This window comes from Natrix helvetica, assembly GCF_964273705.1.
Source record: "Natrix helvetica genome assembly, chromosome: 1".
NCBI classification, from domain to species: Eukaryota; Metazoa; Chordata; class Lepidosauria; order Squamata; family Natricidae; genus Natrix; species Natrix helvetica.
The window spans coordinates 232,225,180-232,240,492 of record NC_138548.1 but is presented as its reverse complement, the minus strand read 5'-3'; the positions used below and the strand labels follow the sequence as shown (position 1 = coordinate 232,240,492).

General features: G+C 40.9%; 1 protein-coding gene across 2 annotated transcripts in view; it reads left to right on the top strand.

Moving 5' to 3' along the window:
• The window catches only part of CACNG5 (calcium voltage-gated channel auxiliary subunit gamma 5), a 60,446-nt gene extending 45,797 nt beyond the window's left edge, over nucleotides 1–14,649 (top strand). For both annotated transcript variants that reach the window (XM_081946464.1, XM_081946465.1), the window contains 5 exons: nucleotides 1,040–1,275; nucleotides 4,880–4,966; nucleotides 6,662–6,802; nucleotides 9,338–9,483; nucleotides 11,226–14,649. In XM_081946464.1, coding sequence (XP_081802590.1) covers nucleotides 1,068–1,275; nucleotides 4,880–4,966; nucleotides 6,662–6,802; nucleotides 9,338–9,483; nucleotides 11,226–11,483 — 840 coding nt within the window. In that variant the 5' untranslated portion in view covers nucleotides 1,040–1,067 and the 3' untranslated portion in view covers nucleotides 11,484–14,649. The remainder of the gene's footprint in view (nucleotides 1–1,039; nucleotides 1,276–4,879; nucleotides 4,967–6,661; nucleotides 6,803–9,337; nucleotides 9,484–11,225) is intronic.
• Nucleotides 14,650–15,313: the final 664 nt, after the last annotated feature.

Below are 15,313 nucleotides of genomic sequence, written 5' to 3'. Positions count from 1 at the left end.
TGATGGCAACTAAGAGGTACGTGGGGGAGGTGGGGAAATCTACATCCTGGCTAACATTTTGTGATTGTAGCCTTATCTTATTAGGAGTATGATGTACTGTATTTTTTGGAGTATAAGAAGCATTTCCCCCCCTAAAAGAGGGTGAAAATTTGGGTGCGTCTTATACGTCAAATACGTCACCCACTGCCCCCCAACCTTTGGCCTCCTGCATCGCATTTTAGACCTGTTCCAGGTTGCAGGGATTGCCACAGACCATTGCCCTCTCTGTGGCTTGCATTTTTGCCCTCTGCGCCTCGTGCTTTCAGCCTCTGAATGCTCCGTTTGAGACCCGTTCAAGGCTGTGGGGATCACCAGAGCACATCGCTGCCTCCGCACATCGCGTTTTTGGCCTCTGTGCATCGCTTTTTAGGTCTCCGCACGCCCCGTTTTTGGCCTCTGCGCATCGCGTTTTCGGGAGACGATTGGCAGCTATGTGCTTTGGCAATCCCCACAGCCCTGAACAGGTCTCAAATGGAGCATTCGGAGGCTGTAAATGTGAGGCAGAGAGGCCAAAATGGCAAGCTGGAACAGCTGCTGCCTTATTGGACCAGTTCCATGCTTCACTTGCTGAATTCACTGGAGTGCCCTGCGATGGTCAGCTGCATTTTTGAAGCTTCCTATCAGCCCCAACAAGGCCTGTAACATGTTGCTAATGTTCATCTCTGGGAACAGCTGATTGGGGGTATTCTGGGAGGCCGATCCACCCGCCAATCAGCTGCTCGTGCTGGATCAGGCTAATGTGCTGAAGCTGACCAGGCTGTTTGCTAAGGATGCTAGCCAGATCAATACCGATGGATGCTGGTAGGCAGAGGCAGAATTTTTTTTTCTTATTTTCCTTCCCAAAACCTAAGATGCGTCTTATACTCCTGAGCATCTTATACTCCGAAAAATACGCTATCTGCTCAAAGTGACTATAAGAGAGAAGGTGAGTAGATGTAGTTTTGCTCCACAGAGGTGAAGAGCTTGCAGTTAGTGACAACGGATGTCTTTGTCCATGCAGGAGTTCTCTGGTGCCCCATCGTACCCTGATGCTTTGGAGAATGAGCACCTGCGGCAGGAAAGCGCTGACTCTGCTCAGCAGTGTCTTTGCTGTGAGCGGATTGGGATTTCTGGGGATTGCGGTGAGCACCGACTATTGGTTGTATCTGGAGGAAGGGATCATCCTGCCCCAAAACCAAAGTACAGAAATCAAGATGTCTCTGCATTCTGGCCTCTGGAGGGTTTGCTTTTTGGCAGGTATGGTGCTTTGGGCATAAGTAAATCTGGTTTTCCCCATGCTTCTATTTTTCCTGCCTTAAGAGTATTGAGAGGATTAGGAAATGCCATTAATTTCCCCCCTATGATTTAATTTATACAAATGGCTATGGAAATAATTCTTTTTTTAATGCATGTCCACATTACTTTGTTCTTTTTATTTTCAAGTATTTTAAAGGGGAGGGAATGGCTAGCTTATTTTAAAGATGGGGAACCCTCTCTATTAAATGGTTTGGAATGAATTAAATCTGATACCCAATGTAGATGTACATGGATGCAGACAGAATCATTATAGGCATACAAATCTACCTGTTAGAAAAACCCATCCAGAAAGATCTGTAGGTAATTTGTGACCATAGTTGAGACAAAAATTTTATGTTGCTAAGCAAGACAGTTATTAAGTGAGTTTTGCCCCATATTACGACCTTTCTTATCACGGTTAAGTGAATCACTGCAGTTAAGTTAGTAGCATGGTTGTTAAGCAAACCTAGCTTCCTCAAAGATTACGCTTGTCAGAAGGTCGCATGATCCCAAGACGGATGGGATTCTACCGATTCGGACCAGTTCGGGTAAACCGGTAGCTCTGCCTATTGGCTGGGAGCGAACCCATTTACTCCATCTTTCAGCTGGTCCCACCCGCCCGACCCTGTGCTATACTCACCTGTTCTGACACCCCCACACACACACCAGTGAATAAACCAGAACACAGGCTTGGCTGTTTGCCACTGTTTAGTTACTGAGATAACGAATCCTTTGGCTGAGGGCCCAGACAACTCACGTTCAATAGAGCAACCCAGATAATTCAAATGAAGCAACACAGATAGTCCAAACTCACAGACACGGCTAGAATACACAGATATTCTTAACTACTAATTTGAACGGTTGTTTCCTGCAAAATGTCCCCTCCCAATGCCTCATCTATAATCTCTCTTGGGAGGGGCCAATCCACAACCACCTGTGCTTAATCATCTTCTGTGAGTCTGCCTACGGAGTTGCTGCTTCCGTTTCTCAGCCCTTTTCAATCTAGCATCAGGGACAAACTGCCTTTGATCCTCCCCACTGCTCCATGCCTCAGGCGGCTCCTGGTGGCTAACCAGCCTCTCTGGTCCCTGCTCTGAGTCTGAACCCTGCACAGGGTCCTCCACATCGTCCAGGGCAGACTCATATGGTTCCTCGCTATCCGAGTCCATCAGCAGCTCAACCGGATCCTGCTGGGCCACAACACTCACCTCTATTCCCTTTTCTGAAGCCCAGCTGGTAGGCGTGGCAGAGTGGATTGCCACGCCTCAGCTGTTTTCCTCCTGCAGGTGAAATGCCGAATGCGGATTTCTCTGTAAACTGTGCACATGTGTGCAGCAAAGCACAGACCCAGCGAACCGGTTGTTAAACCAGTAGGATGCCACCCCTGCCCTAAAACACTAATCATAAATACATGTCAGTTAACAAGCGTCCGGATTTTGATCTCATGACCATGGCGATGCTACAACCAAGTGTGAAAAATGGTCGTAGGTTGCTTTTTCCAGTGCTGTTGTAATTTTGAACAGTCACTAAATGAATGATTGTGGAGTGGTGGCATGGCCTGGAGGTGGAGCTTCCGCCTCACAATCAGGAGGCTGTGAGTTGGATCCTAGGTAGAGGCAGATATTTCTTTCTTTGGGCACAATGACAATATTATCTGCTGAAGAAAAACTCTGCATTGTCGACAGGAAGGGCATCTGGCCATTAAACACTCTGCCAGCTCCATTCAGTTGCCCATACTCCACCCCGCAAGGGATTATGGGGTAGTTAAAAGATGATGATGATGATGATGATTAAATGGTTGTAAGTTGAGGAGTATCTGTAGTTAAGAGAAAGAGGAGGGAACGACTCCTAATAACACCAGGATCAGGACCACATTCCTGTGTAATAAATTTCTCAATCTTCTCTAGACCTTTGCTATCTTAAGAGTGCCAGTGCTATAATGAATGGTAGGGATACCACAGTCCAGACTCAATGAGTTGTCTAACTAGGTGAATGGCTTTCAGGGTCCTTTCAAGAGCTAATTGTCCATAGCTGAGCCAGAAACCCAAGAAGAACAAGAAAGTGATGCCCGACCTTGTCTTTATTATCTGTCATTAGAAAGATGAAATAATAATAAAAGTCACAGTCCCAGAACGAACATGAATCAGAAAAATGTCTTAAGTACATACAAATCATCTTCTTTTGCTCATGATACTTTGCAAGCCCTGTGTTTAAGTGGCAGGTTTTTGGAGACACAATATGGGCAGTTAGCACTTGTGCGGATGTGTGAATTGCTTTTTAAAAGTAAGGAGCAGATTTAGGGGGGTTATTTGGATTAGAACTCTTATGGTGAGGAGAAGAATTTAATTATTTGAGTTCTGATGTGGACAGGAGGCTCATGCCTGCATTTGGCACTCTGGTTCAGACCACTGTAGGACTTTCCTTCAGAGTAAATTTACATATAGATTTGTTTGCAGGTGTGGAGGGAAATTGTCAGAGTTTGTTGCAGAAAAATAACATCCAGAAAGCTCACACAGATAACTGATTCAGCAGGATTCATTAACTTTTTTAATATACATAATAACACATGAAGTAAATATACAATACCAAGAGTGGTTCTTCAGTTCCAGATCAGAACAGCAGACCAGTTTAATTCTCAGCATAGCACTCAGAGCTTAATACAGACAAAGAAAACCTCCTCTATACAGGGCAGTTAAGCTGAGCCTAAGCCATCCCCAGGCTCCTAGCTGTCTCCAGCAAAATACTGTTTCAGTTTCTAAACAGCCCTCATTGGCTGACTTAGTTGCTATGCCTATTCATTGGCTGACCTTGTTACCATGTCTCTGCCAGTCATGAATTCTCTGACAGAAACAATATAGTTTAGGATTATGATGGGACAGAGAAACAATTAAAGGCCTCCTATGCTTAGAACATAGAACAGAAAACGATAGGGTTGGAAAGGATCTTGAAGGTCTTCTAGTCTACCCCTCTACTTAAGCAGCCATTCTGGACAAATGGCTGTCTACTTTCTTCTTAAAAGCCTCCAGTGATGGAGCACCCACAACTTCTGAAGGCAAGCCGTTCCACTGGTTAATTGTTCTCACAGTCCAGAAACTCCTCCTTAGTTCTAGGTTAGATCTTTCTCTGATAAGTTTCTGTTGGTTGCTTCTTGTCCTACCTTCAGGTGCTTTGAGGTCCATTCCCTCTTCTCCATGACACCCCTCAAATATTGGAAGTCCGCTATCGTATCTCCCATAGTCCTCTTCGTTAGACCAGACATACCCAGCTCTCTCAATTATTCATTAACTGTGTAGCTTTCACTCTTGTAATTCTTTCTTTTATTCTCTAGGAGAACTCCTATCCCACAATCCCTTACAAAGCACTAAATCCACCTAGATTCTCTATATTTGCTATTTAGTCATTTTTGCAATTGTTTGCATGGACTAGCCTGAAATCTTTGGAAATTTAGGAACTCATTGATTAGTAGTGGGGAAGAGAACAATTGACTCAAAACCTTTAAAGCTTTGAATAAAGTTTTGGGTGTGAAAGAAAGCAGATCATTTCTCTAAGATTTCTCCTCTTGCAGGTGAAGAACATGGGAGGTGTTTCACGATAGAGTACGTCATGCCCATGAATGTCCAGCTGACCTCTGAATCAACTATCAATGTTTTAAGTAGGTGCTTCCTATTTTCTGAGTCAGGGAAGGTTTATGTGTCCTTATGTAGAAAAGAGATAAGAGTCTTAATCTGGCTTGCAAAAATGCACATAGCCACTAGATGGTGCCAAATTGATGAAGAAAACACATTTTGGTGCCACCTAGTCCTTGTCGTGGCACTACCTGAACAAGTGGTTGTGGGGGAGAAAGGAGGGAAGCCTGGACTGTTGCTTCATTTTCAATTGATTTCTGGTTGTTTGCTTTGAAGATAACTCGATTGTATCTAAGTGCTTGAGAAGAGAGGAAAAAGAAAGGACTTCGCTGCTGTTCTTGCTATCTCATTCCACTGGGCCACTGTTGATTCCCATGTACTGTTGCTGTGATCTGATAATTGTTCAAGCAGCAAACCAGTATGTTACTATTTCAAATAAGAGCAAATGCAGTAAGAGCAATGCTGCCAGGCATTCTCCTAGTGTCCATGGCAACAATGCCATCATTCATCAAGGATGGTACCTATCACCAGAAACAGTGTGGAAAGAGAATACAAGCAATGGATAATGTGGACAGAACATACAACGTTATCCTAGTCAACTTATCATGCAAGTAACAAGTCCAGAGTAGGCAACATCATGACTTATAGATATTTTGGACTGCAAACCCCATCATCCTTAGCCACTGACCGAATTGATGTCCAAAACATCTGGAGGAAATCAGATTGCCTTGACAAAAATGATACCATAGATAACCCAGGTGAAAGGGGATACTGATAGCTCTTCCTTTCAAATCCTTCTCCACCCCACAAAAGAAGAATAAAAGCAAATGTAAAGGAAGGAAACCTCCCTATCACAAATTTGGTTAAGAAAGTTGAAAAAGGAGGCCTAGGAATGAAACCAAAATGCCCTGTGGGAGAAGGGCCCGCCTTCACGGATGGAAAGGTCAATAAAGCTGCCATTGAGACTTAATATAAGGAGATGTATAGTAATCCATGAAGATACTCTCATTTGCCCCATTCAATATGGAATTACCCCATAGCAGTAGGTCCCTAAGGTCTCTTTTTCTGAGAGGTAGGACAGTATGGCTCTAAAGCTGATGCTTTTACCACTACTCTCAAACCTAGCCTCTTTTTCAGTCTCCCAGCAGCTATAATGGAGGTGACCCTTCTCTCCCACTGGATTGACAGGTCTTCTGGTGGTGGACCTTGTTCTCTACTGATGCACGTTGTCCATAGTGTAGTTCAGTAATTCAGAAGGTTTCACGTATATTACCTCCACAAGGTTAGTCGTACGGAGTCTTGAGATTTCCTTACTGCGGGCTTAGCTTTTCAGGTGGACTTATCATTAAAAGAAACACAAGCCAAGGAAACAGATTTGGAAAAGAAATAACGTAAAATTTATGCAAAGCAGAAAGATCTTTTCTACGAGTGGGTGTTCTGTAGGCATGTGTCTGTATATTTTTGTGGTGATTAGGGAATCCCTTCTCATGACATTTGCCTCACTCGTTAACATTTGTTTCCAAAATATCAGATAAGAATATATTTACATATTTGGTTTGTGATCCTGAAATTTAAGGGTTAAAATCAACTGCATAGAAAGAGAGACTAAAAAAAAAAAGAAACTGGAAAATTCATGAATTATAAGTACAAAAAAATATCCCCCTCTACTTGTGATCTTATTTTGACCCTCAATGACTCTTTCTCACTTATGGTTTTTATAGAAATGATTCGTTCTGCCACCCCATTCCCCCTGGTGAGTCTCTTTTTCATGTTTATTGGATTCATCTTGAGCAACATTGGACATATTCGGCCACATAGAACCATCTTGGCCTTCGTGTCTGGAATTTTCTTTATTTTGTCTGGTGAGTTTTAAGATGCCATCTTAAGTGGCATCTTCTTTTCTCTCTCTCTCTCTCTCCCTCTCCCTCCCACCCTCCCTCACTCTCCTCTCTCTCCCTCCTTCCCTCCTTCCCTCTCCCTCCTCTCCCTCTCTCCCCCCCTCTCTCTCCTTCCCTCTCCCTCTCTCCCTCCTTCTCTCCCTCCCTCCTTCCCTCTCCCTCTCTCCCTCCCTCCCTCCCTCCCTCCCTCCCACCCTCTCTCTCTCTTCAAAACCACCATTGTTGGAAGCTATATTTGAATTCAGTCCACTGGAGCAGGTGTCTGAGAAGTGAGACAGAATAGGCAACAGTTTAGGAATATTAGCATACGTGGAATTTAGCTTTTCCTTGTACTGTGATATGACAGTGTGCCTCTCTTCACCGGATGCCATAGTTGTGCAGCTGCTTAAATACTAGTTTTTCTTTGAGTATGGCTAACATTTGTTATGCTATCTGTAAAAGGCAGACCCTGGTTGCCTCAAGTTGGCATTAGATGGTTTTGAGCTAGAGGCTATTTCTTACAAAACACAAAGTTGTAAGACTAAAACAAAGACAGTTTTAGGATTAGACTCCTTGTGAGTTACTTGGAGAAAGAGTAGAAAAGAAACAGAATCAATCAACCAAATCCTTCAACCTCCATATATTATAGTTAGTTATAAGAATGCCCCCAAAAGAGAAGAAGATGGGAGACAGGCAAACTCCATGTTAGCAACCTGATATAAATGCCCTATTTATTTAAGTTAGCTCCTTTGAAAGTGTTTACATTTTGCATGTAAACAGATTAGATAATTTTTGTTCCTAAGTGATATTTCAATCACATAGTAAGTAAATGAAACTCTTTTTTGTAAGGGCCAAAGTCTATTACAAGGATGTATAACAATGGACATAAAGTACAATTTCTAAATATAATATCCCTTTAAATAAATAAAACCAAACAAGATAAAAGATGCAGCTAAAACTTCCATTAAATTGGATGTTTCTGTGACACTTTAGAGATTCTTTGTCACAGTTTTGCCTTATTCTTGCAATAGCTGATATATCCTGTACATCATTACTATGGCTGTTATTTAAAAAAAACAATAACACCATATTTCTGATAAAATTGCTTTTGAGTGTATTTCAACTGAAATATTTGAAGTAGAGCTCTAAATTCATGGCAAAATAAAATACAATATGGAAGATTATTTGGCTTAGCAACATCAAGGAGATATATTTTAATATTATGGAGTGGTGCAGTGGCCTAGAGGTGGAGCTCTCACCTCACAATCAGGAGGCTTGTGAGTTCTGTCCAAGGTAGCGGCAGGTATTTCTCTCTCTGGGCACAATGAGTAAATATCAGCTGTGAACTCTGCATTGGCGACAGGAAGGGCATCTGGCCAGTAAACACTCAGCTCCATTCAGTTGCATTCAGACTCCACCCCAATGCAAGAGATTACAGGGTCATTAAAAGACAAAAAAAAATTATAAAGAAAAATGTAAAGATACATTTTATTTATGTAATTACAGGGCAGATTATAAAGGAAGCAAAAATCAGCAATAAAAGCCTGTAGTTTGCTCACAGTTGAAATCTTGGTTACATTTCAGTTCCATGTAGCTCTAGGACAGGGGTGTCCAAACTTGAGAACTTTAAGACTTGTGGACTTCAACTCCCAGAATTCTAGGAATTGAAGTCCACAAGTCTTAAAGTTCTCAAGTTTGGACACCCCTGCTCTAGACAAACTTTCTTTGCTCTATGACATAACGGTGAATGGAATTAATGTACGAGGCTTGAACTAAAAAGATTTCTGGAAACGTGTCTCCATCTGAGGGTGAAAGCCCATATTTTATTCATAGCATTAACAGAGTATTAAACAAGCAACTGTGGCTGTAGAGCTTAAAAGCTTTTACTTACAGTTTGCGATCTACAAGTAGATCAGAAGAAGAATATCTAAGAATTTAAATCTGTCGCTTAATTCAGCACTAAATCCTCATTTCTCAGTAACCACAGATGCAACTTTGGCCTAATGCCTCTTCCCTATCCACACTTGCAAATACCCCCTTAAAACAAACTGGGAAATCTATGGTCTTTAGATATTCTTAGACTTTAATTCCTCTTCACTCCCAGGAGTAGAGACGAGTCCTACAACATCTTTCCCTAATTTTTGTCCAGGATAAGAGCGGATGTCACTTCTCTTAACCCCCAGTCCCAGGAAGGTCATCTGGAAGGTGATTTCCAATAATTCAACAGTGTTTTGCCTATCTTGGCAATTTCTAGTTGTGTGGATTTCAAATCCCAGAGTTCCACAGTCAGCATAGTCCTCTGTGAGAATTCTGGGACTTGAAGTCCACACACCTAGATATTGCTGTGGTGGTGATGCACTATTCTAGTAGGAACCAGAATGAAGAGGTTTCTCCTATAGCAGTTGGGGGGATCATGTGTTTTCTAAGCTTCTCCTAAAGCGAGCTGAAGATTGCTTTGATTCCCTGCAGTAGGTTATTTTTTTCTTCCTGTATATTTGACCAAAACCTTTTGCTTCCCAGGTTTATCTCTGGTGGTGGGGCTCGTATTGTACATCTCCACCATCAATGATGAAATGCTCAATAGAACCAAGGATTCAGAGACATACTTCACTTACAAATATGGCTGGTCATTTGGTTTTTCTGCCATTTCTTTCCTCCTAACTGAGGTAAGATTAGCACTTTAGACATGCTATGGAAAGTACATATTTTTGTTGCCTGATCAGAAACTTGGTAACATACGTTTGCTATCTTTTCTGTATATATTTTTAGGGGAAGGGACAAGGGGCCAAAGGACTGACTTGTGTATTCCATGACAATCATATTGTGCCAATTTTTGATTGCCGTTCCTTTAAATTAATAACAAAATAATTCCATCACAGCAGTCTTCCCCCATCTGAACACCTTGTTGTCCATATCTGATCAACAAGTCCCATAATTTTCAGCAACAGCCATACTAGCTGGAGAATTCTAGGATTGCAGGTTATATGTCAGAGGTCTGCCATTTATAAAATAGTTGACACTAACATTCAGTGTAATTCAGGCGAGTTTAGACTCCAGATTTTTAATAACTGTGGAAACCATTTTGATTATAGCAACACAGGTGGGTTTTTTTTTCTTGCTTCAAAATAAGGTAAATTAGCTTTACTGCTGGAATTTTCTTCCCTTCCACACAGGATACAACAGTCGTACCCTATCATTATGATCTCAGTAACATCAAAATCAAAAATTGTAAAGTTTATACATGTGCCACATTGTGAAATATTGTTAGAAATTTATTTTGAACTCTGATGAATGCTCAGCCCACTTAGGTATATCACAGCCCTGTCTTAAATGTTTGTTTAGTTATCTGCTTATAACAGGTAATTCCTCTTCAGTTCCAAAGCATATTTTCAATACAGATTTGTGATCCATACTGGAAAAACATTTGAAAATGATACTAGAGAAAGAGCATTTTCCCTGAGTGAAGGCTTGTAGATCAGGCAATAGACAAATCAGTAAATTGAGCTAAAATAACAAATTGTTCTATACTGCCAGGAATTAATTAAGTTGTGCCCAATTCCTGTATTATCTGTTCAGTTAACATAACCTCTATTCCATCTAAGCAGTTTATCGTAGTTTTCCTGAACATCATGTTTCCAGGTCTTGATTACTTCAGCTTGATTCCTCTAAATGAGATTTTGTTCCCTTGTGATTATCATTTGAAAGAAAGAAAAGCTGGTAAATATATTGGGCCTCCCTCTTATATGGAGAACGTTTTAGAAATCTTCTTTTGAAGGTGCAGCTCATAATCCTATGCTGCCTAAAAGGGGTTGAGAGAAATTACAGAGTTGAAACTGGATCCCAGCAGGAAAGGATAGTTTCCGAGAATATTACTCATATAAGAAAAAGAAGAACAAATCAATTATTCGGTCTTCTTGAAATTGGAATCCTAATAAAGTGATTTCCCTCTAAGCTATCCAGTTGGGTTACTGTGATTCTTAGCTACCGCCAAAAGCCTTGAATTAGAAGCCCAAAGAAAAGGTCTATCTCCGTAAACATCACAGGTTTCAAAATTGCTTATTGATTTCGAAGACCTGCAAAGGAATATTTTTGTCAGACGAAAGTGTGGACCAGTGTGACAGTGATTGATGGCTTTACTGTCAATAGCAAGTGAATTGGTACTTGATGTTATATTTTAAACGCAAAGTAGTTTGACCAGCAAATCTTTACCACAGATCTGCTCCTTTCAGTGAGAAGAGTTCTAATCATGGCAGATTGTGAGAAATGGAACTGTTGATGTTGAAAGATGCATGCTTCATTGCAATGGCTGCCTTGTCCGCTTGGATCAATAGCGCATTGCACCCTATCCTTCGACCAGAAGGGCCACCAAGCATCAAGGCATTGCTTTGTTTCTCTTTCTCTCTTGCAGAGCGCGGGTGTCATGTCCGTTTACCTCTTCATGAAAAGATACACTGCTGAAGAGATGTACCGGCCACACTCTGGCTTCTACCGACCCCGTCTTAGCAACTGTTCCGATTACTCAGGCCAGTTCCTTCACCCCGAGGCATGGGTGCGGGGACGCAGCCCTTCTGACATCTCCAGCGATGCCTCTCTCCAAATGAACAGTAATTACCCGGCTCTGCTTAAATGTCCTGATTATGACCAGCTGTCCTCCTCCCCATGCTGAAGGACAACACCCCTCTTGCTTTTTAGGGAACAAAGTGACAATGGAGGCCGTGGTTCCTGAATCTGCACTTTTCTTTTTCCAATGAATGATATTCTTCTTACTTAGAAATGGAGAAGGTTTTCCTGCCCATCCCAGCAATGCGTGTAGGAGTAATCAATAAACTCTAGTGAGGCCTTTGATCCTGCAACTGATCCTTATGCCAGATCCTTGGAGATACACAATAGCTCGAGATACACAATAGCTCGGGCAAAGAATCCCACCTACTGTGAAAATCTGGATATTGGAAAGTTGGTTGGGCAAGGGGAGTTTCTTGGTTTGCAGGCTTTTAGCAGAAATGCATTATCACCCTAAGGAACAGATGATAATGCCTGGCGAATTTAGAAATTCACATCATTACTTAGCATATATAAAAATTAGTATCTCGTTACAGGTAATTCATAGTCTAAACTAAACGTGTATTTAGTTAAAATCATTTCCTCTTTGCATATCATTATCCAGAAGATAGAAGTGTTCACTGGGAAACACAATTAACTCCCATCAAGAATCATATTCTAATTTGGCAGCTTCTCAACTAGATCAAATCTTTTGTTTCTAGAAAAACAACATCTTAATAATAAAGTCCCTGATGCTGTGTGAGTATAAACAAACCTCTTGTTTTCAAATCACCATAGCTTTATACTTCTAATAATACGTTTATGGCAGATCAACAAAATTTTCTTATTCTGTTGTAAAAACCGACAAGAGATACGATGTCCAAAGTGCAATTTAGTAGTGTGGCTTTTGTCAATTGTGCTATTTCCTTTACTTTTAGTTCCCCTGCAAGGGAATCCACGGGACTGCTGGATTGTGCCAGCATTCAGATCAGATCCCACATGAAGAAAGTTCGCAGAAAGGGGAGGAAGACTAGGGTTACATATTACACTAAGGATCTATTTATACACAGTTTGTTATACATATACTGTGCGTCCACAGTGCATCACCCACGGTGCATATATATGCATTGGGTAATATAGTTGTACCAGCTTTTGTAACAATTCTACACTGCTCAGAGGGTTACTTCAGACGTCCAAATTCCAATCTTCTGATTTTTCACTATGCTGAAAAATCTGTGATGTTCAACGTTCAGGCATGTCAAAGCAGCCCATGGATCACATCCAGCCCCCACAGGCCATGCCCACCCGACCCCGCAACAGCAAAAATAATTCCGATATGTCATGATACAGCCCGCAATGCAGTGGTGAAATTCAATTTTTTTTACTACCGGCTCTGTGGGCATGGCTTGGTGGGCGTGGCAGGAGAAGGATACTGTAAAATCTCCATTCCCTCCCCTCTCCTGGGGGAAGAATATTGCAAAATCTCCATTCCCAACCCACTCTGGGGCCATCCAGAGATGGTATTTGCGGGTTCTCCGAACAACTCAAAATTTCTGCTACCGGTTCTCCAGAACCTGCTGAATTTCACCCCTGCCGCAATGTGATTGGGTTTGACACCCCTGCTCTAGCTAAATTCTAAATTTTGGTTCATGTTATCTTAACCTGTAACCAAAAGCAGATGAAATATCCAGATTTCCCTTTTCTGGAAAATACTTAACAGTGATGGACACTTATTTCCCTTGTACACTATTAAAAAGTTAAAAATAATTAGACCCGGAAGCAAGGTTACTTGTGTTCCTCACCTACCACAGGGCCATGTGGCAAATGTACATATAAGCATTCTCATTTACTCACTGTGTTTATCGATGGCTTTTGTTCACTGAATGTGTATGCAATAATGACCTGTATCTTACAGCTGTATCTAAATATTGAAGATTTTAGTTCTCCAAGTCTAGCAAGCGAACAAAAAAATGGGAATTATGCTATCTTGATAAATGTTGAAGCCGCCCAGAGTCACCTATGTATGAGTTCAGCTGCTACATAAATTTAATAAATAATAAATTTAAGCTATAGTACTCTGCACTCTAATCTGAGCATGTGCCATGAAGAGCACTAAGGAAAGTAGTTTACTACACTTCCAATACAACCTTTGATTAAGTTAATCTCTCTCACTTCTGTCTCCATATATTGACAATATGTCTGTATTCATCTGACAGCTTATTTTATAGGACATCCACTTGCTGTTCCTGATAAAGCAAAGCGATTCCTGATAAGGCAAAGTGACACAAATGTTTCTGCTGCTATTCTCTTTTCATCCAGGAGAAGCAAATAGAACCACTCCAGCCTAAGTGGAATAAACCAGCTTTGTTTGTCTGTTTGCTTATTTGTTAGCAAGTGGCTTTTTTTATGCCACTTCAGTCAAAGTGAATCAGCATGCTCTAAAAAGTGCTATATCCATGATAACAATTCCACAGCTGGTTTTGTTTTAAATTCATAGCATTTTATGTACATGTTAACATGAGTAAATATTCTGTTTCTCTCAAACTGTTCTGTATCCTATGCTGACTTTTTTCATGTTCAAGTCACAGTTGTACGTTCTATGTGTCATGTCTGTGTTTTAGTTCTGCGACAGATTTTTAAGACTGGTTAAGGAGTTAAGTAGAAAAATCTCAAATTAAGGTGCTGTTTAAAATGAAAACACATTTCAGCTGGGAACAGTTTTGATCATATCTGGTAGAGATGTTTTCCTCTTTTTCCTCCTGGATAGGTAACGCAACTTCATTTTAGGCTATTTCACATATAAATCTTAGCCACATATGTAATTAGAACTTATCTCAGCCTTAAACTCAGTTAAGAGAATCTGGCTTCTCCATTGACTTTGATTATCAGAAGGTCACAAGAGGTGATCACAGGACCCCTGGACACTGCAACCATCATAAATATGAACCAGTTGTCAAATATCCAAAGGTAAATCACACGACACCGGGGATGCTACAACAGTCATAAGGGTGAACTTACGTCTTGTTACTTTTTTCTGTGCCATTGTAACTTCAAACGGTCAGTAAACAAACAGTTGTAAATCAAGGATTACCTGTGTTTCCTTACCACCAATCTTAAGCACTTGGAAACAAATTCATTGCAACCATTTGGGTATGTGGAATTTATAATTTTGGAATATAGCAGTGGATGACAAACTAATTTACAAGTATGCCATTGAAAAGAAGCTGAGCTGACTGCTAATGGAAGGGGGTTTAATCATATATTTCAGGGATTAATTTTACACTGCAAAAACTATATGCCTCTACTCCGATTTTCTTTCAGCACCCTTCAGTTTCAGAGTAGCAGGCAATGGATTACCATGTCCTCTTTTTTTCCTCATGGTAAATGTTTTTTGTTAAAAAGCTGCTTCCCCCCCCCCCCCCCCAATCCTTTTTAAATATATCATTGCACAGTAGTCAAGCTCTCTAGTCCTTATTGTCATGGGAACAGGAATAAGGAAGCTTGCTTCATGGCTCAGTATATACTTGGTAAAAAAAACAAAACAAAGGAATTATCTTCCTCCGATGATTGCTAAACTACAATTCCCAGTAGTCTCAGCCGATATACCTAACAGTAAAGGTTGCTTGGACTGGTAGTTCAATAATGCTTGATGACCAACACACACATGGTAGATTTGATTAATACACTGGGAATAGTTTAGTTCTGTTCTTTTGATTAATGTTTATGGAAGGCTATATTTGCCTAGGACAATAGCATGAAATATGATTCATGTTCTAAAAGTCATTTGTAAGCAGGCAAAACTAGCATGTATCTTGACATTATTTTATATCTTGATATTATGTGAATTATACTATCCATAATCGAACATTCTGCTTGACTGCTGAAAGGGCAGATCCTCAATCAGTAAATATATCCGCAACTTTTTTTCATAAAAAGCAAATCTCCTGAAACAGCTGG